We start from the raw sequence: 21,571 nt of genomic DNA, 5'->3' as shown, positions 1-21,571 counted from the left end.
GTTCTGTTGAAACTTTGTTGGTAAAATCCAGACAAATACACCCCAAAATAAGAAAAGTTTGTAGATAATTTGATAGGATTCTTGTATTGTGGGTAGTACTTTAGTATTAAAATTCCATCGAGTTAAAAATACTCTAGTATGGAGCTGCTGCAGAGAACAGGATATACCCAAAAGGTTGCAGGACCTTGGACCTTCCGTTACCTCCTCTTGTCCAGGAACTTGGGAAATATTTGCCAGTTGCACAAGGGAGCCACACTTCCGGTCTTACAATCTATGATACTCTCGCAATGGCATTAAGCACTGAAGATGGAAAGACGACACCACTAAAGTGGGAGGAGGGTTCTTCCTTCCTCCCTTCCCTTTCAACGTCGAAGTATCTGATTGGTGGTTGTAACGTCTTTCAAAAGATCCTGTTTGTTATGTCTACCCACTGATCAAATTGATAGGATTCCTGCTGGTTTATCTGATATTTTCTTGTTTATATTTATACATCAAGTGGGGAGGCACGGATTTAATAGATGTATTTGGCAATCCTTCAGAACCTCCAGATCCAGGTAAAACAAAAGAGATCTTGTAACTTACTCAGATTTTAGAAGAGTAGGTATTCTTGCTTCCATATAGTTGCTTAGGTTGTAATAGGTAGAGGAGATCTGAGCCTGATGCCAAAAAAAACATTTGCGGCGTTGTGTTTCCCCTCAATGCCAGCGGGACTGCACCCAATTCCCCAAGAGTCTTCCTCTCTCAGAAAAAATGGGGGTCAGACTGCTCTTCAAGGCTGCAGGGGTATTCCTGCTTCACGGTCCACTATTTAGGAGCCAGGTAGGGGTGCAGTTTGCACCCCAAATTTGAATGTTTCTTGGGTCCCTCGGGAGCTCCCAAGGAATGTGGCGCTCAGATCAGCATCTCTAGCGGAAGTCCTGGTTAGGCGGCTTCCTGTCCCTGTTTGCACCAGTACGCCGGCACCGGGAACAGCGTTGCTGCGCCTGCTTTTTAGCGGGCGCAGCCTCGCTGTTCTCTATGTGGCGAAAGGCCCCGTTTAAACAAAAAAAGCTGCAAGATGGCTTTTTTTTGTTTCGCAGCATATGCAAAACGGCTTAGGAGGAGGCACAGCTGCGCCTCTTCCCCGCTGTCCCCATACGCAGTCAGCTCAGGAATGAGCTGTAAGATACAGAACTGGAAAACAATGCAAAGAACCTGATCTATGTATAAGAGCTATCCCTCCCCCAGTCAATATCATAATCAATATGCAGCTATGGTACAGTTTCAGTGGCTACCTAATATAGTGCAGCTACATCTAATAGACTGAAATGAGGTTGGAAACACATATCTATATGGCCATGACTCATGGGGATTCCAAATTATACCAATCCATAACATATGACTCCACTTGACATCCTCACAAACACCATAATTCTCACATCACTGTGGATCTTTCTGCACAGTGTCCTTTCTCTTTTGTGTCCTTGTATATTGAAGTGGCAATGTAACGTCACTAAACATGGTTGTAATTGCATGCTGAATACTTCAGTGTACTGTATGAGTATACGTTATATACATATACATTACTTGCATAAAGCCTTAGCACTGAATCCAGGATGAAATACTGGCAGATAAACTTACCCTGTTCCATACTCACACTTGCATCCTGCATTTACTATTAGCCTGCTAGGAAGCTCTCTTTAGTTGCAAAGCACAGTGGTAACTGTCATGGGATCCAACACAGCACTCTGGGGCTTATAGGAAAGGCTTTTAAAGAACTTAGCGAGAATGGCAGAATTCTTTACACAGATAGCTGTTATGCAGTATATTCCCAGGAGGATGGGGAGTAAGGTGTATATAAATTGTGATTACATACAAAACCACATGCATGCTGTCTCTACCATCTACTTCCCATAGTTTGGGATGTATACCTTGCACACACAAAATCACGATCTGCACAACTCATTGTAGGTGATGAAAATCTATGGCCTCTTTTCAGGCCTGAAACGGAAAGAAGACCTTCCCTCATCACACTTTGCACCACCATAATTTCTCTAGTGTCTGCAGAGACTGTGTACACTGAAGGTAAAGGGGGGGGGAACCCCACAACTGTTAATGGTCACAGTTGTAGATTTTAATAGTCCAGTGTTGGGTCACCACATGAATCACAAAAGCAGCTACCAGCAAAAGTCTTGGTTGGGACCACAAAATTCATCATGGCTAGGCACCACCATGAACTTTTATGTTTGTACACAAGAATTTTTTAGTAATCAGGATGATTGAACCAGGTATTTAGCTGGAGGGGAAGGCCATTAACCATTTTTTTAAAGTGTGCTTCACTGAATCCAAACCATCTTAAAAAACAGAAAAGAGCATGTATTTTTAGATGTCTCCTCTACAAGTCAGCCCACTTCAATATTATTGACCCTTTGATTAGGGAAATGGGCTCTGTTGATGAGGGTGAATGGGCCAAAAGGTTTCTGCTGGGAGATATCTCACCACTCACCACCAAGCTTGCAAAATATTGTGCTGTAGCAATGAAGCTACATCACCTCAATGTTCCCTAATCTGTGGAAGTGTAAAATTGGGTGATTCCTAATTTTGTTGGCCTTGGTTGTAAACATCTACTCTGTATGGTCAGTTTCTGTTTTATCTGGCATATTAGCCACAAATAAAATTTATTTAATTATTTATTTAGAAAAGAGCATGAATCCAGTAGCACCTTAAAGACTAACAAAATTTCTGGCAGCGTATGAGCTTTTGTGATCCACAGCTCACTTCTTCAGATAAGGTATCTGAAGAAGTGAGGTATCTGAAGAAGTGAGCTGTGGCTCATGAAAGCTCATATTTTGTTAGTCTTTAAGGTGCTACTGGACTCTTGCTCTTTCCTACTGCTATTGACAGACTAACATGGCTACCCATCGTGATACATCTTAAAAATAGAATTCATAAGATGTAGGTGAAGATTTTGAAATATTAAAAGTATTGCAAGCTCTTTCAAGACATATTTCATTAAATGCTAGCAAATTGAAGTTTATACTAGTCATAGATTTGTTCAAACACAAGGTGGTGCAATTGCACTACACATAGCACACTTCCAGTGAGTATCGGGTCTCCCTCATAGCTGTTGCCATCATATAGAAGGCATCTTGAAGAGAAGCAGCAGACAGTCGTCATTGCACGCAAAGTCCGAAATATAAGGAGGGTGGGGGGAAGTCACTGTATTACTGAAAACAAATACAGAAAAAGGAGAAATTTTCATAGGGAAAAGACAACAAAGGCAATTCCAGCAACTGCCTTCCTTACAAAGAACCATCCTGTGTGTCAGAGGTACCTTCAAGGAGGGTGAGAAGATGGAAATGCATCCCAACAAAAGACAAGGTTGGTCTTTTTTCCTGTATCTCTGCATGTGTGGGGCAATATGCGAATCCTTCCTGTATATAATGCCAGAGGAAAAGAAGCCTTCGTCTCTGGTGGCAAACGTGCTAAAGGATTTGAAAGTGGATGTAAAGGAGCTGACTGCTCGTGGGGGGCGGCTGGTTTCTAAAAGCCCCAAGCAATATTTCCAGCTGGATCCTCACTCTGGGAATGTATTATTGAAGGACAGAATAGACCGAGAGGCTTTGTGTGGTCAGAAGGACCCTTGTGTCTTACTCTCAGAGATTGTGCTGGAAAACCCATTGCAAGTGCACAGAATGGAGGTTGAAATACAGGATGTGAATGACAATCCCCCCCAATTCTCTAAAAAGGAATTCCTTCTGGAAATACCCGAACAGACTCCTCTGAATACCAGATTCCCATTGGAGAGGGCTAAAGATGCAGATAGAGGAGAAAATACTGTTCAGAACTATATACTTAGTTCAGATGACCATTTTAGACTGGACGTGCAAAGTCACGGTGATGGGACCAAATATGCAGAATTAGTACTGGAGAAAGAGTTGGACCGTGAAGAGAATGCACAATCTTTCTTGATTCTGTCAGCTATTGACGGAGGGACCCCAAAGAGAACAGGCACAGCAAAGATTATAATTCATGTTCTGGACAACAATGATAACGTCCCTCAGTTTCATCAATCTCTGTACAAAGTGAAAGTAATGGAAAACAGCCAGCCAAGTACACCTGTAGCTAAAGTTGAAGCAACCGACAGGGATTTTGGTTCCAATGCGGACATCATTTATTCCTTTGGCGAGGTACCAGAAAATGTGCTCAGGTTTTTCAAGTTAAACAAACAGACTGGGGAACTTATTGTTGCAGGAACCATTGATTATGAAGAAGATAAAAATTATGCCATGGACATAAAAGCCACAGATGGAGGGGGGCTCTCTTCTCACTGCAAAGTCATTGTAGAGGTTGAGGACAGGAATGACAATGCCCCAGAGGTGACAGTAACATCCATCACCAGCCCCTTTCCGGAAGATTCCCCCCAAGAAACTGTCGCGGCCGTCTTCAGTGTTACTGATCAAGACTCTGGAGATAATGGCAGAACTTCCTGCTCCATTGAGGCAAACCTGCCCTTCATGTTAAAGGCCTCAGAGAATAACTATTACCAGCTGGTGACCCAGCAACCCCTGGACCGAGAAAGAGTCTCAGAGTACAACATCACCATCACAGCTACCGACAAAGGCTCTCCCAGGCTTACTTCAACAAGAATAATTAACATCCAGATCTCAGATGTCAATGACAACTCTCCAATATTTGAAAAGTCGTCATATGAAATGCAGTTACAGGAAAATAATATTCCAGGTCTGCTAATAGGTTTGGTCCATGCCAAGGACCTGGACATGGAGCAGAATGCCAAACTGACTTACTCTCTTTTGCCTGGGAAGGTCAGTGATCAACCTGTGTCCTCTTACGTCTCCATCAACTCTGAGACTGGGAATCTGTATGCCATCCGATCTCTGGACTATGAGCAGGTAAAAGATTTCCAGGTGACCGTGAGGGCTGTTGACAGCAGTTCTCTTCCCCTGAGCTCTGAAGTTATGGTCCAAGTTGTTGTCATGGATGAAAATGATAATGCCCCATTTATCCTATACCCTCTTCAGAATGGCACTTCCCCATCCAATGACTTGGTTCCCAGGGGGGCTGAGGCTGGCTACCTGGTCACCAAGGTGGTGGCAGTGGACAGAGATTACGGTCAGAACTCTTGGCTTTCCTATGAGCTCCTGAAGGCCACAGATCCAGGTCTGTTTAATGTGGGGGCCCAGAACGGAGAAGTGAAAACCATGAGACCCATTAATAAAAGAGACAGCTTCAAACAGAAACTTATCATCGGAGTCAGAGACAACGGTCACCCTTCCCAGTCCACCTCTGCAACGCTGAGCATTCTGCTAGTGGATGGCTTCTCTGACCCTTATATGAAAATAGTGGATACTCCGAAGGAGGAAGTGGTGGAGGAGGAAGACCGTAACATGACTCTGTATCTGGTCATATGTTTGGCTGCCATCTCATTCGTATTTCTTATTTCTGTCGTGGTGTTTATTGCCATCAAGATTCAGAAAAGAAGAAAGTTCATAGAAAGCTCTGCCCTGAATTTCCCAGTGGGACCGAATTTCCCAGAGAACTGTGGAAATGCTGATGATGGATCTCTTTCCCGGGCATACAACTATGAGGTGTGCTTAGCTGGTGGTTCTCTGAACAGCGAGTTCAAGTTTCTTAGGCCTGTCTTTCCGGTGTTTTCTCTGGGGCCTGCTCAAAATCAGGGGGACTCAAGGACTTCCAGTCATCATACAGAAGATCAAATCAGGAGTCAGGTGAGAAGAATCGATTTAACATAACATTACTGATAAATGAATCCCTAAAATATTGATATTAGTAACTGTTCACTGTAATCCATTCACATTCTAACACCATTGTATCAATGGAACTGAAACACAAGTGTAGTTTATTGCACCCAAATCTCTCTCTCTTCTTCTCTGTCTGCTCTTGTTTCTGCTTTTACACATATAGCGGACTTTAATAATCATATTTAGTATGAACATTAACTATGTAAAATGTTCTAAAATAACTGGCATATTAGTATAAATCTAAGCCAGTTGTACTGACTGCATGGCTCATGGACATCCATATTCGCAAATGCTGTCGATTCAAAGAGCCACCTGAGTACCACCTCACCAAAAAAACACACACAGTAAGATATATCAATTAATATTAAATACGTAAGTATAACTTTAATCTTTTCAGTTACCAGAATACTTCTGAGCATGAGAGGTTCTGTCTCCCCACCACTCTTGATCTTCAGCCAGTCCTTGAGTATATGGAAGGAGGGGAAGGGCTTGCAAGTCAGACTTATGACACAAAAGTGTGTGAAAGCTTTCAAGTTCTCCTGATCTCTTTATTAGCTGGGATGTTTTAAAAAAAATGCTTCCGTATGTCAAAAGCAACCTGAGTGTTGTAATAAGAGCACAGAGGCTGCAGAGATCCATGATGGTTTGCTGGCCCTTTCTATCCCCAACAGGAGGCCTCTTGCTCAGGGAGGCTCCCATTTTAGCCATCCTGCAGTGACAGCTGATTCAAGATAGGAACCACCTGCCTACCACTGGGCAATAGCCTTTCTCACCTCCCTGAAATATGTGATGGGTGACACAATAGGGAATGGTGCTCAGAAGCACCACATGTGGCATGTCCAAGATTTAAGCGTAATGCACCCCAGATTACTGTTTTATGGAGTGGTTCTCAAACTGTGGGTTGGGACCAGATTTTCTCCCAGAAGGGAGGCGGAGGGAAAAGGTGAGCTAGAAGAGGAGGTTGTAAAAGCAGGTGACATTTCCTGCCTTTCCTTGGCTTCCCATTCATTGTTGAGGCGCTCTGCCCTGTGTTTCTTCATCTTTATGGCAGAAGGCTGGAGTAGAGAGACAGCATGGTGTAGTGGTTTGGAGCGGTGGACTCTGATCTGGAGAACGGGTTGGTTTCCCCACTCCTCCACATGAAGCCACCTGGGAGACCTTGGGCTAGTCACAGCTTCCTTAGAGCTCTGTTGGCCCCACCTACCTCACAAGGTGTCTGTTGTGGGGGGAGGGGGGATTGTAAGCTGGTTTGATTCTCCCTTAAGTGGTAGAGAAAGTTGGCGCATAAAAACCAACTCTTCTTCTTCTCCTTTTGCATTTTTAGATGTACTAATAATTGTAAGTGTGTGTAATTGAGAGCATTGAACACACTGATCGGGGGGGGTGCTTTGCTGCAGTTGTGTTTGAGCAGGTGTGTATTTTGTATGGATGAAGTGAAAAATGGCTGAGAGATCTTTGTGCAAGCTGTCGATCACTATTGTGATTTATTCTCTGTGTGTAAAGAGCCATCAAGTCACAGTCAACTCATAGCAACCCCAGCAGGTAATTAAGCAGAGGTAGTTTGCCATTGCCTTCTTCTGCAGAGTCTTCCTTGGAGGTCTCCCTTCCAAGTACCTGACCCTGCTTAGCTTCCAAGATCTGACGAGATTATGCTATACCATGCCGCCTTCCCTCCCATTGTGATTTATCAGTAAACCTTAAAAATAAAACGCGAACTTGTTCAATAATAACTTAAATGAGATTCTTACATTTTGTGTGCATAGGGGAGGGGGAGCAGAATGGAATGACTTTGCAAGTGGACCCTGAAAGACACAAATAGCAGTCAAGCTGTTCCAAAAAGTTTGAGAAGTGGTGCTATAATAAAACATAAAATCTTCATGGTTTTCCTCTGGTAGAACCACAAGATGGCAGTATTAGCAAACAGATGAGTTGCAAATGACATTTCAGACATTTCATCTGAAGCAGCACTAGCAGAAACCTCACAGGCAGACAGGCTCTGAAAGCAGAGGGAAGGTAGATGCTAGATGGATGGGAAGATTCAAGGAAGGGAAGAAACAGGATAAAATCACCTCTCAATAGTATCCAGCTTCCTTATGGTTTAGAAACCATACATATCTCACCTGGGAGAGTCTGGCACCATGGATGGTACCTTCAGGATCAGAAAAGGTCTGTATCTTTTGTTCTTCCTCTCTTTGTCTGGAGTGGTGTGTGTCTCCCTTCGGTATTCTTTGCCTGAAGAGAAGAAAAGTGGGTCTCTGGTGGCTAATGTGCTGAAGGATTTGAAACTGGGGCCAGGGGAGCTCTCTGCTCGCAGAGCCCAGCTGGTTTCCAAAAGCAATAAGCAATATTTCCAGCTGGATATTCGTTCTGGGAATGTGATTGTAAATGACAAAATAGACAGAGAAGCTTTGTGTGGCAAGATAGACACTTGCTTACTGTTGTCTGAAATTGTGCTGCAAAACCCCTTAAAGATCTACAATATTGAGATTCAGATAGAAGATATAAATGACAACTCTCCAGCATTCTCTCAAACAGAGCTTGACCTATCAATTCCCGAGAATGTTCCCACAAATACTCGATTCCCCTTGGAATCTGCCCAAGATACAGATTTGGGTGAAAACAGTATTCAGAACTACACACTGAGTCCCAATGGGAATTTTGCATTGGATATACACAGTGATGAGTTTGAGACCAAATATCTGGACCTTGTTCTGGAGAAACCGTTAGACAGGGAGAAGGAGGGTCAGTTTGGATTGACGCTCACAGCTGTTGATGGAGGGGTTCCACAGAGAACAGGGACAGTTCTAATAAAGGTCAATGTTCTGGATAGCAATGACAACTTCCCTCAGTTTACACAATCTCAGTATAAAGTGAAATTGAAGGAAAACAGTCCTCGTGGTTCTGTGGTGTCTAAAGTGGAAGCCAAAGATTTGGATTTTGGTTCAAATGCACACATCACCTACTCATACCATCAGGTGCCTGAAAAAATAAGGCACTTGTTTCACCTCAATGAAAACACTGGGGAAATTACCGTTCTGGGTCTATTTGACTATGAAAAAGAAACCAGCTATTATATGAACATCAAGGCAACAGACGGAGGGGGCCTTTCAGGCCACTGCAAGGTCCTGGTGGAAATTGAGGATGAGAACGACAATGCACCTGAGATATCGGTCATATCCATCACCAGCCCTTTAGCAGAAGACTCTCCCCTAGATACACTGGCCGTGCTCTTCAGTGTCACAGACCAAGACTCTGGGGACAATGGCAGGACCTCCTGCTCTGTGGAGATGAACTTGCCCTTTCTGTTAAAAACCACTGTGAATAATTATTATCAACTGGTGACCCAAAGCCCACTGGATAGAGAGAAAGTCCCTGAGTATAACATCACCATCACAGCTACTGATCGGGGCTCTCACAGGCTCACTTCAAGAAGAACGATTATGGTTTTAATCTCAGACGTCAATGACAACTCTCCATTGTTTGAGAAGGCAAAGTATGAAATGCAGTTGTGGGAAAACAATATTCCGGGCTTGCTGATGGGTTCGGTCCATGCTGTTGATCTGGACGTGGAGCAGAATGCCCAGGTGACCTATTCTCTTGTGCCTGGAAATGGCAGTGGTGCTCCTGTGGCCTCTTACGTGTCCATCAATTCTGAGACTGGGAATCTGTACGTCCTGCGATCTCTGGATTATGAGCAGATCAAGGAATTCCAAGTGACAGTGAGGGCTTCAGATGGGGGTACACCTCCACTGAGCTCAGAAGTTGTTATTCGAGTTGTTGTCCTGGATGAAAACGATAATGCTCCCTTCTTCCTCTACCCCCTTCAGAACAGCACCTCCCCCTGCAATGATCTGGTTCCCAAGTCCGTGGAGGCTGGTTACCTGGTGGCCAAGGTGGTGGCTGTGGATGGGGATTCGGGTCAGAACTCTTGGCTGTCCTATGAACTGGTGAAGGCCACCGACCCCGGTCTTTTCAGCATAGGAGCCCAGAACGGAGAAGTCAAAACCAGGAGACCTCTGACGGAGCGAGACACAAACAAGCAGAAACTGATTATCCTGGTCAGAGACAATGGCCACCCTCCCCAGACCAGCACTGCTATGCTGAATATACTTCCGGTGGATGGCTTTTCAGATCCTTATCTGAATATCGCAAGTGTCAGTCATGAGGCCAGTGAAGAAGACGGCTCCTTGACGATGTACCTGGTGATCTGCTTGGCTGCGGTGTCCTTTGTGTTCCTGATCTGCATCATTTTGTTTGTTGTCATCAAAATGCACAAGAAAGAGTCTAGTTTTATCACTGCCCTTCCTCAATTCCCACCTGCCTTACCTGAGATCCCAGAAACTGGTGTCGATTCTCAGAGTGGATCACTTTCCCGGACTTACCGCTATGATGTTTGCCTAACTGGTGGATCTCTAAGCAGCGAGTTCAGATTCCTCAGGCCTCTCATTCCTGTTTTTTCTATGGGGGACCCACATACCTCTGAGAATCACAGGATTTCTTCTGTTTCTCAAGATACTCCTGAACAGGCAGAGGGCCAAAATCAAAGAGAACTGGTAAGTAAACAGTTTCTTTTTCTTAATTACCCCATGCACTATGGAAAGTTCAGCTGGGTTATATGGCGCTGGAAATAGTTTTTGGTGAACTGTAAAGTCACATTTTTTAATTTATCAGTTTCTTCTCTGTGTTGATTCACTGTGTTTCTCTTTGTTAGTGACTGCTATCAAGGCTTAATAAATGCCGTTTAAGAATTTATATGCTTACAGTACATGATATTTAGGTATACTTGGCCGTGGCACCAAACTCTGGAACTCTTTCCCCAGGGAGATTTGATTGCCCCTTCTTTTGCCGTCTTCAGCCAGCAGGTGAAGACTTCAACATTTTTGTTGGCGTTCCTTCAGCAATCCCTCCCTCCTACCCCATGTTTTAATTGTTAAGTTTGTGTGTGTATTTTAGCTGAGGATTACATGGTTTTACTGATGTGTTGGGGCATTGCTTTTGTTTTTTGATTGGTTTTAAAATGTGATTTTATCATATATGTTTTAATTTGTTAGCAGCCTTACAGCTCATTTCTGAGGTTGGGAGCCAAATGGGCTTAGGAGGCTTATGCTGGAACCTCTGGACTGCGGCGACAGTGTGGCCCTCGGATGCTGGCTTGGCCTCCCGGTGCAAGTCCTTGTGCCGGCATCCCAGTAGGCATTCCTGGGGGTGTTCCGGGGGGCAGAGCTGCCATTAGGCAGCTTTGTAACCACTTTCAGCCTGGGAACACCCCTAAAGCTATGGTGGTTCTGCACTACCTTTTTGTTGCTGCAGCATCACTGTTCTCAGTTCCTGCCTGCCTTACCTGAGACCCCAGAAACTGGTGTCAATTCTCAGTTGGGGCTCCCCCCCCCATTTTCCTTTTTTTTTAAATAACCCTTTTTTCCTTCCAGAGCAGCCACAAAACCTCATTGGAGGCATTGCGGCTGTGCCACGGCCTTGCCGTCCCCGGCAGCTCTCAGGAATAAGCTGTTTGTTGATCTGTGAGAGTGGAAAGTTGGGGTAGAAATTGTGTAAAATAAATAAATAAATACTTACTCATAAGTTGGTCCCAAAGTTAAGAGGACTATTCCCACCCTCTGATCCCTGCTGCTGCCCAGTGCAACAACGGGAGAAATTGTGGTGCCAAAGCTGACATTGCCATGATGCCGTACAACAGATTGCCCCATCCCCCTGGCTGGTAGCCCAACCCACTGTCTTCAATAGCTGGCATTTGGGGTTGGGGCTGCTGAGTCAAAGAGCAGGTGATCTGGGCTTTAACCCAAAGTATGACCCTGATGGCTGCACAGGGTAGTGAGAGGTGGGCCAAACAGAGAGGCAAGTTTTGGGAAGGAAGAAGAAGAATAAGAGTTGGTTTTTATATGCCGACTTTCTCTACCACTTAAGGGAGACTCAAACCAGCTTACAATCACCTTCCCTTCTGCTCCTCACAACAGACACTCTGTGAGGTGAGTGAGGCTGAGAGTGTGTGACTTGCCCAAGATCACCCAGCTGGCTTCGTGTGGAGGAGTGGGGAAACAAATCCAGTTCACCAGATTAGCCTCCGCCACTCATGTGGAGGAGTGGGGAATCAAACCCGGTTCTCCAGATCAGACTTCACCGCTCCAAACACTGCTCTTAACCACTACACCACGCTGGCGTGGTGGTAGAACAAGCACTAGGTGATAGAACATGCACTAATGTAAATCTGTGCTTCCAATCCTCAAATCTGCCTATCAAGCTTCCTAATATAATCCAGTTTTCTTACACAATCAGATAACTTACTGTGTGAAACAATTACAGCCTGATCCTCTGCAACATGTGAAGGAAAATCGCATTTAATGTGGCAGTCAGAATGGACATGAATATTTTGTAATTCACATTTAGTAGGGAAACAAGCTTGTATGATTGTCTCTGTGTTATATCCTTACCAGGTTTAGGAATAAGTTTTTTTTTTTTTTAGATATAACATTCTAGTATTTTAAGGTAAATCCAGCTACATCCGGAACTTTATTTAACTTTTTAAACATTTGAATTCTATCTCAGTTGGCACTTCTAATTGTTTGAATTAGCTCAATTTATCTGAGGCATTGGAATTCCTGTTTTCCACTGACGGTTTATCTAATGTATAAAATTCCCTTTAAGAAAATCCTGCGTATATTTTCCATTTTCTCAGTCCTTCTTCAGTTGTTGTCTGTTATTAAAAGAACCTTCTTTACTCCTAGCCTACTAGCTAATAATTACTTTTGTAAACTGTCTCAAATTGTAGTTTGATAAAAATTAAAATGTGTTCTTTTTCTATCTAGCACATTCATTTTCTTTAACAATCTGAAATGTTTAATCTTCCTGGGTGACACTTTCCCTTCTAAGGTCCTCAAATCAAATCAAACCAAAAACCTTTATTAGGCCTTTATTACCAATTATATAACCAAATGGCACCACATCAAGAAATAACACAAATAAATGATCATAAACTTTAAAGAAGGAGGAAAACGATATTTGGGTACAAATTTTCATTTTAATAATTTCCAAGGTCCTAAACATCTAATAATAGTAGTTTTATTTTTTCTTTTCTTCCGGGTGACCAGATACCCTTACAAAAGATACTTTTTTTCACAGCTTTATGGCTATGCATGCCAAATATAGTTAAATTAGAAATCTCTATATTTTCATTCCTTTGAAAATATGTTCATTTGTTTTTAGAGTGTACCCCAGAATCACAACAATTAATATACTTATTAAATCAGAATCCCACCCCCAGAGCATGAAGCAAGAACATTAACACAATGGCACAGGAACAAAGAATATACAGATCCGGGGTGGGTGGGTCGGTTTGTCAGGGGAAATCATCATGACCAAAGTGGTTTTATTAAGGGTAGATATTTAGCAAATAATACATTGAGAATTATTTACATCTTAAATTATGTGGAGCACAAAGAGGTCAAAATGGCTTTATTGCTATTTGATGAGGAAAAGGCTTTCGACTGCATTGAATGCAGTTTTTTGACCAAAACACTTGAGGCCCTTTAGATTAAAGATAAATTGTTGCATATTATAAAAGTTGTATATAGTAAACCTTATGCTCCTCTTCAGGTAAATAGGATATTGTCAGCTCTTATTATGCTTAACTGAGGCACTTGTCAAGGTTGTCCATTGTCAGCTATTTTATTTGCTATTAACATTGTACCCTTAGCTGAATTAATTAAAAGTAAATCAGGAATTACTGCAATCAATCTGGCTGGACAAGAACTTACAATAAGCCTTTATGCAGATGACATGTTGTCACTAATCCTGATAAATCAATCGAACAAACAAAGTTTACTAACTGATCCCCCATCAGTGCAATATACCATTTTAGGAAGAAATCATAGGTGATTCTCTGTCTGAACAGGATTGGTTTCGTATTTTTATTTTGGTTACATCAGCAATTAATATAGGAATGAAGGAAATTTGTTATAAAGCTGCTTATCAATGGCATTTGACCCCTCAGAAATTAAATTATATTTTTGTGTGAGCAATACAGCCTGCTGGAAATGTAGACAGCTTGATTTGGACTAAATACATATGTTTTAGAAATGTCTGATGGTTATGAAATTTTTGAGAGACATAATTAGGAAAATTAAACGAATGTTAGGAATAACCCCAGTAAATAGTCCTAAATGTTTATTATTGGGAATTTTGCCTAGAGGTGTACCTGTAAAACACAGAAGTATTGTTCTTGATTTATTGACAGTCTCCAAACATTGTTAGCTAAAAACTGAAAAGAGGCAATACATTTAAATTTTAAGGCTTAGATAAGTAAAGTATAGGAGTTGACTAACAGCCCATTCCTGACCTTTAGGGCTGAAAGTGCTCAGGAGGCGAGCAAGGGCCTGCACTGGTATCCATGCCACTTGCTGCAGCACCTGTGCCACTTGCACCACCAAGACTGGCATGGATGCTGGTGTTGAGGCACTCAAGCTGGCCTCCCTCCACTGCTGCAGCAGCACGACCCTGGAACACTGGCTCTGCCTCCCACCGGCGTCCTGACGGCACAAGTCTGCCCCCTGTCATCCCAGGGGGCGTTCCAGGGCATTCTGGGTGGTGGAGCTGCCAGTAGGCAGCTTCCTTACCCCTTTCAGCCCAGGAACACCCCCTTCTGTAACAGCGGTGCTGTGCCATGTTTTTGGTGGTGCATCGCTGTTTGCTATGGGGCCCCCATTTTCTACTGTTTTGTTTTTAAAAATGCTTTTTTTTTTTTTTTTTGCCTTGCAGTGGCTGGGAAACCTCTTTGGAGGCCCCACTGCAGCTCCACAGCCACACCATCCCTGGCCGCTGCAAGGCTCAGGAATGGGATGTAAGTTATCTAAATTGATTGAGCTGATGGGCAGCCCATTCCTGAAGTTGGGGGGGTAGTTGCAGCATGCCTGGGAATGGTGCAGTCATGCCACTCATTGCTCAGTTTGCTGCCGGGCACAGAAAGCCGAAAATGGTATTTTAAAGAAAACCCTGTGAGTTTCACAGGGCTATGCCTGTCTTTTTGCAAGCATAACTCAGCTCCTGCAGAAAGGGGCATTCCTGGGCTGAAAGGGCACTGGAAGCTGCCTAAAGGCAGGTCCGCCCTTGGGAATGCCCCCTTCAGTGCCAAGGCGAGCCCTTGCACCAAAGATATGCACCAGTGAGGCTGCGCCATCGCCAATGGCTCGTGCTGCCACTTGGCTCCTCTACAGCAGCTTAAGTTCCCCTGCAGTGGCGTCAATGCCAGTTTGGATGGCGTAAGTGGCACACCACCGTATGGGTCATTCCACCTCACCTGTTTTGGGGCCTTCCCTTCAGGATTGTACTATTAGCTGTGAGATGGGAGGGCTAAACATGTTTACTTCTCTGATTGTTGGAAGCTTTTTTTAGATTTTTGGAATCGAGAACCATGTATTCAATCAGACGTTTTCAACTGTGTCATTTTTGTATGATATGACTGGATAGATTGTGAAGCAGCCGATGCTGGGAAAAGAAAATAATAACATATAATTAATCTTAGGTATGCAAAGTATCTTAAAGTTTGGTTGACAAAATGAGTTTAATTTAGCGGTGATATTATAGTTGTTTGGATATAGGAGTGTATGACTTTCTGTGAATTGATTGTTTGTAGGCTGCTGATCTCAATGAGTCTATATAAGACACAATATATGTATTTTATTTATAATCTGCCTTATTCACTAAGATCTCAGTTGTATAATTATGTGTTCTATAATGTATGGCACTGTGTGTATGAAAAACATATTTATTAGTTTTTTGTACACATACACACACAAACACACTTGGGCTTCCTTCCCCAATTGCATGCACAAAATTGATGAGGCTGAAAATTATCTACATCAGCACTATCTACATCAGCAGTATTGCAACAACTATCATTGCAGAACATCCTAATGCATCCTCTCTTGCTGTGACTCTTCATGAATTAGCTAAACTCCCTTTGGGTTGGCAAGGCCCAAGGTGATGCTCTCAGTGGATACAGTAGTATTTACATCATCATATCAACAATTAACATCTAAAATGTCAAAAGTTTTCCAATACCTTCGTAAATGTGTTCCTGCTGATGCTTCTGCCACTGCCCCACCGCCACCACCGCCGCTGCTGCTACTACTACTACTACTACTACTAATAATAATAATAATAATAATAATAAAATAATTTCATTGATAGCCTACTACTACTACTAATAATAATAAAATAATTTCATTGATAGCCTGCCTTTGTCACTGAGCTTCAAGGCAAATTACAAAATGGGATTGGAAACACAAATCTAATGGCCATGACTCATGGGAATACCAAATTATACCATTCCATAATGTATGACTCCACCGTACATCCTCACAAACATCGTAATTCTCATATCACTGTGGATCTTTCTGTATAGTATATTTTCCTTTTGTGTCTTCGTATACTGAAATTGCAATGTAATGTCACTGAACATGGTTGTAATTGCATGCTCAATACTTCAGTGTACTTAATTTGATATATGTATATATGTTATATCAAATAACTTACCATGTTCCAGCGTCACGCTTGCATCCTGCATTTACTGCTAGCCTTGTAGGAATCTCTTTTTATTTGCAAAGCACAGTGGTAAATGTTGTGTGACCCAGCACAGTATCTGGGGCTTGTAGGAAAGGCTCTTAAAGTACTTACCAAGAATGGCAGAATTTTCTACACAGATAGCTGCCGTGCAGTATATTCTAGTAGGGTTCCCAGGTGCTTGCTAATCCATTGATTCCTGCTGCTGCCTGCCAGCACTTAGCTGGTCAACGGGTGAAAGCAGGCCGGCGGAAAGTGGATGAGCAATCCATGTCCACACGTGATAATGTAACTTCCGGCATGACATGTAAATTCCCGGCATCGTACCACAGGGATGCTCTATCACTCTCCCCAAAACTCTATGGAAACCACAGAGTTTTTTGGCAAGTGCTAGAGCGCCCCCCGGTGCGATGCCAGCACTTCCAAATCATGCCAGAAGTTACATCATTGTGTAGGGACACAGATCGCCACGTTCTGTGCCTGCCTTCCAAAAGCTCCTGCTGGTTGTCAGGAAGGACCTGGCAACCCTAATTTCCAGGAAGATCAGTAGTAAGGTGTATATAAATTATCACCTACAAAACCATGTACATGGTGTATCTATCATCAATTTCCCAGTTTGGGATATAGACCTTGCAAAAAAAAAAAAAATCTGATCATAGGTGGTGAAAATCTATGCCTATTCTTCAGGCCTAAAAGAGAAACACCTTCTCTCATCAACTTTGCACCACCATAATTTCTCCAGTGTCTGATAAGATTGCGCACACTGAAGGGGGAAAAACCAACAATTATTAAGGGTCATAGTTGTACATTTTAAAGGTCTAATGATGGATCACCACATGGAACACAGCAGAAGTCTTGGGACCATAAACTACCAGCAGAAGTCTTGGGACCATAAACTTCATCATGGCTAGGCACCACCATGAACGCTTATGTTTGTACATGTATTTAGGTTGAGTAGTAGGTCATTAATCCTTTTTTTTAAAGTGTGCTTCACTGAATCCAAACCATCTTTAAAATTTTAATTTCATAAGGTGTGGGTTAAGTATTTGAACAGTATTGCCAGCTCTTACAAGATTTATTTCATTAAATGCTAGCAAATTGAAGTTTATGCCAGGCATAGATTTGTTCAAACACAAGGTGGTGCCATTGCACTACACATAGCACACTTCCAGGGAGTATCTGGTGTCCCTCATAGCTGTCGCCATCACATAGAAGGCATCTTGAAGAGAAGCAGCAGACAGTCGTCATTGCAGGCAAAGTCTGAAATATAAGGGGGGGGGGGAAGCCACTGTTTTGATTACTGAAAACAAATACAGAAAAAAGGAGAAATTTTCATTGGGAAAAGGCAATTCCAGCAACTGCCTTCCTTACAAAGAACCATCCTGTGTGTCAGAGGTACCTTCAAGGAGGGTGAGAAAATGGAAATGCATCCCAACAAAAGACAAGGTTGGTCTTTTTTCCTGTATCTCTGCATGTGTGGGGGAATATGCGAATCCTTCGTGTATGTAATGCCAGAAGAAATGAAGCCTGGGTCTCTGGTAGGAAACGTGCTAGAGGATTTGAAAGTGGATGTGAAGGAACTGTCTGCTCGTGAGGGGCGGCTGGTTTCTAAAAGCGCCAAGCAATATTTCCAGCTGGATCCTCACTCTGGGAATGTGTTATTGAAGGACAGAATAGACCGAGAGGCTTTGTGTGGTCAGAAGGATCCATGCGTCTTACTCTCAGAGATTGTGCTGGAAAATCCATTGCAAGTGCACAGAATGGAGGTTGAAATACAGGATGTGAATGACAATTCCCCCCAATTCTCTGAAAAGGAATTCCTTCTGGAAATACCCGAACAGACTCCCCTGAATACCAGATTCCCATTGGAGAGGGCTAAAGATGCAGATAGAGGAGAAAATGCTGTCCAGAACTATACACTTAGTTCACATGACCATTGTAGACTGGACGTGCAAAGTCACGGTGATGGGAGCAAATATGCAGAATTAGTACTGGAGAAAGAGTTGGACCGTGAAGAGAATGCACAATTTTTCCTGATTCTGTCAGCTATTGATGGAGGGACCCCAAAGAGAACAGGCACAGCAAAGATTATAATTCATGTTCTGGACAACAATGATAACGTCCCTCAGTTTCATCAGTCTCTGTACAAAGTGAAAGTAATGGAAAACAGCCAGCCAAGTACACTTGTAGCTAAAGTTGAAGCAACCGACAGGGATTTTGGTTCCAATGCGGACATCACTTATTCCTTTGGCCAGGTGCCAGAAAATGTGCTTAGATCTTTCAAGTTAAACAAGCAGACTGGGGAACTTATTGTTGCAGGAACCATTGATTATGAAGAAGATAAAAATTATGCCATGAACATCAAAGCCACGGATGGAGGGGGGCTCTCTGCCTACTGCAAAGTCATAGTGGAGGTGGAGGACAGAAATGACAATGCCCCAGAGGTGACAGTAACATCTATCACCAGCCCCTTTCCAGAAGATTCCCCCCAAGATACTGTTGCAGCTCTCTTCAGTGTTACTGATCAAGACTCTGGAGATAATGGCAGAACTTCCTGCACCATTGAGGCAAACCTGCCCTTCATGTTAAAAGCCTCAGAGAATAACTATTACCAGCTGGTGACCCAGCAACCCCTGGACCGAGAAAGAGTCTCAGAGTACAACATCACCATCACAGCTACAGACAAAGGCTCTCCCAGGCTTACTTCAACAAGAATAATTAACATCCAGATCTCAGATGTCAATGACAACTCTCCAATATTTGAAAAGTTGTCATATGAAATGCAGTTACAGGAAAATAATATTCCAGGTCTGCTGATAGGTGTGGCTCAAGCCAAGGACCTGGACATGGAGCAGAATGCCAAAGTGACCTATTCTCTTTTGCCTGGGAAGATCAGTGATCAACCTGTGTCCTCTTATGTCTCCATCAATTCTGAAACTGGGAACCTGTATGCCATCCGATCTCTGGACTATGAGCACATAAAAGATTTCCAAGTGACTGTGAGGGCTGTGGACAGCGGTTCTCCTCCCCTGAGCTCTGAAGTTATGGTCCGAGTTGTTGTCATGGATGAAAATGATAATGCCCCATTCATTCTGTACCCTCTTCAGAATGGCACCTCCCCAAACAATGACTTGGTTCCCAGGGGGGCTGAGGCTGGCTACCTGGTCACCAAGGTGGTGGCCGTTGACAGAGATTCTGGTCAGAACTCTTGGCTTTCCTATGAGCTCCTAAAGGCCACAGAACCAGGTCTGTTCAGTGTGGGGGCCCAGAATGGAGAAGTGAAAACTGTGAGGCCTATTAATAAAAGAGACACATACAAACAGAAACTTATCATCGGCGTTAAAGACAACGGTCACCCTCCCCAGTCCACCTCTGCAACACTAAGCATTCTGCTAGTGGATGGTTTTTCTGACCCTTATATGAAAATGGTGGCTACCCCGAAGGAGGACGTGGTGGAGGAGGAAGACCGTAACCTGACTCTGTATCTGGTCATATGTTTGGCTGCCATCTCATTCATTTTTCTCATTTCTGTTATGGTGTTTATTGCCATCAAGATTCAGAAGAGAAGAAAGTTCCTACAGAGCTCCACCCAGAATTTTCCAGTTGGACCTAATTTCCCAGAAAACTGTGGAGATGCTGATGCTGGATCCCTTTCCCGGGCTTACAACTATGAGGTGTGCTTATCTGGTGGGTCCCTGAACAGCGAGTTCAGGTTTCTCCGGCCCCTCTTTCCTGTGTTTCCTGTGGCGCCTGCTCAAAATCAGGGGGATTCAAGGACTTCCAGTCACCATATAGAAGATCAACACAGGAGTCAGGTGAGAAGAATTGATTTAACATAACATTACTGATAAATGAATCCCTAAAATATTGATATTAGTAACTGTTTACTGTAACCCACTCACACTCTTAACACCACTGAATCAATGGACTTGTAACACAAATCTTTTTATTGCACTCAAACGTCTCTCTCTTCTTCTCTGTCTGCTCTAGTTTCTGCTTTTACACAATAGTGGACTTTAAAAATCATCTTTAGAATGAACATTAACTACGTAAAATGTTATAAAATAACTGGCAAATTAGTAGAAATCTAAGCCAGTTGTACTGACTGCATGGCTCATGGACAGCCACATTCGCAATTGCTGTCGATTCAGAGAGCCACCTGATTACTACCTCACCAAACAAACACATACATATCAATTTATATTAAATACACAAGTATAACTGTAACCTTTTCAATTACCAGAATACTTCTGAGCATGAGAGGATCTCTCTCCCCACCACTGTTGATCTTTAGGAAATCCTGGAGTATATGGAGGAAGGGAAAGGGGTTGCAAGTCAGACTAATCTCTTTATTAGCTGGGATGTTTTTTAAAAAAATGCTTCCGAATGTCAAAAGCCACCTGGGTGTTGTTATAAGAGAACAGAGGCTGCAGAGAACCATGATGGTTTGCTGGCCCTTTCTATCCCCAACAGGAGGCCTCTTGCTCAGGGAGCCTCCCATTTTAGCCATCCTGCAGTGACAGCTGTTTCAAAATGGGAACCACCTGCCTGCCATGAGCACCACTGGGCAATAGCCTAGCCCAACTTCTTGATATATGTGATGGGTGCCACATTGGAGAATGGCACTCACAAGCACCTTCATGTGGCATGTCTAAGAGCCACATATGGCTCCCAAGCCACTAAGTACCACTGATTTAAGCATAATGCATGCCAGATTATTGTTTTATAGAGTGGTTCTTAAACTGGGTTGGGGCCATATTGTCTCCCAGAAGGGAGGCGGAGGGAAACGTTGAGCTAGAAGAGGAGGCTGTAAAAACAGGTGATATTTCTTGCCTTTCCTTGGCTTCCCATTCAGTGCTGAGGCACTCTGCCCTTTATTCCTTCATCTTTCTGGCAGACGTCTGAAGTAGGAGTTACTTCACCTGTTGCATTTTTAAATGTACTAATAATTGTAAGTGTGTGTAATTAAGAGCACTGAACACACTGATCAGGAGGGTGTGCTTAGCTGCAATTGTGCTTGAGCAGGTGTGTATTTTGTATGCATGAAGTGAAAAATGGCTGAGAGATCTTTGTGCAAGCTGTCTGTCACTAATGTGATTTACACTGTGTGTGTGTGTATGTGTGTGTGTGTGAAGTGCCGTCAAGCCACAGTCGACTCATAGTAGCCCTAGCAAAGGGTTTTCAAGGCAAGTGATGAAGCAGAGTTGGCTCACCATTGCCTTCCTCTGCAAAGTCTT

At 43.2% G+C, this 21,571-nt stretch overlaps 3 protein-coding genes across 9 annotated transcripts in view; all 3 read left to right on the top strand.

Moving 5' to 3' along the window:
* Positions 1 to 21,571, top strand: part of LOC130492932 (protocadherin beta-16-like) — a 181,985-nt gene that overhangs the window by 118,646 nt on the left and 41,768 nt on the right. The window contains exon 1 of one of the 7 annotated variants that reach the window (XR_008933896.1): positions 5,650 to 5,729. The exons of 5 other annotated variants lie outside the window; for them this stretch is intronic. Coding sequence is in view for 1 of the 2 variants with exons in the window: in XM_056866707.1 (XP_056722685.1) it covers positions 7,901 to 10,315 (2,415 nt within the window). In the remaining variant the exon portion in view is untranslated. Of the gene's footprint in view, positions 1 to 5,649; positions 5,730 to 7,900; positions 10,316 to 21,571 lie in introns of those variants that run through there. One more of the 7 variants, XM_056866707.1, reaches the window with a different exon arrangement.
* Positions 3,423 to 5,753, top strand: LOC130492939 (protocadherin beta-1-like). Its single transcript, XM_056866716.1, has one exon. It carries the CDS (start codon positions 3,423 to 3,425, stop codon positions 5,751 to 5,753), a length of 2,331 nt encoding a protein of 776 aa, XP_056722694.1.
* Positions 17,753 to 20,173, top strand: LOC130492938 (protocadherin beta-16-like). Its single transcript, XM_056866715.1, has one exon. It carries the CDS (start codon positions 17,753 to 17,755, stop codon positions 20,171 to 20,173), a length of 2,421 nt encoding a protein of 806 aa, XP_056722693.1.

The sequence above is a fragment of the Euleptes europaea genome, unplaced genomic scaffold (genome assembly GCF_029931775.1).
Source record: "Euleptes europaea isolate rEulEur1 unplaced genomic scaffold, rEulEur1.hap1 H_3, whole genome shotgun sequence".
Classification (NCBI taxonomy): Eukaryota; Metazoa; Chordata; class Lepidosauria; order Squamata; family Sphaerodactylidae; genus Euleptes; species Euleptes europaea.
The sequence above is the reverse complement of the archived record's forward strand: the minus strand, read 5'-3'. Positions and strand labels throughout refer to the sequence as shown.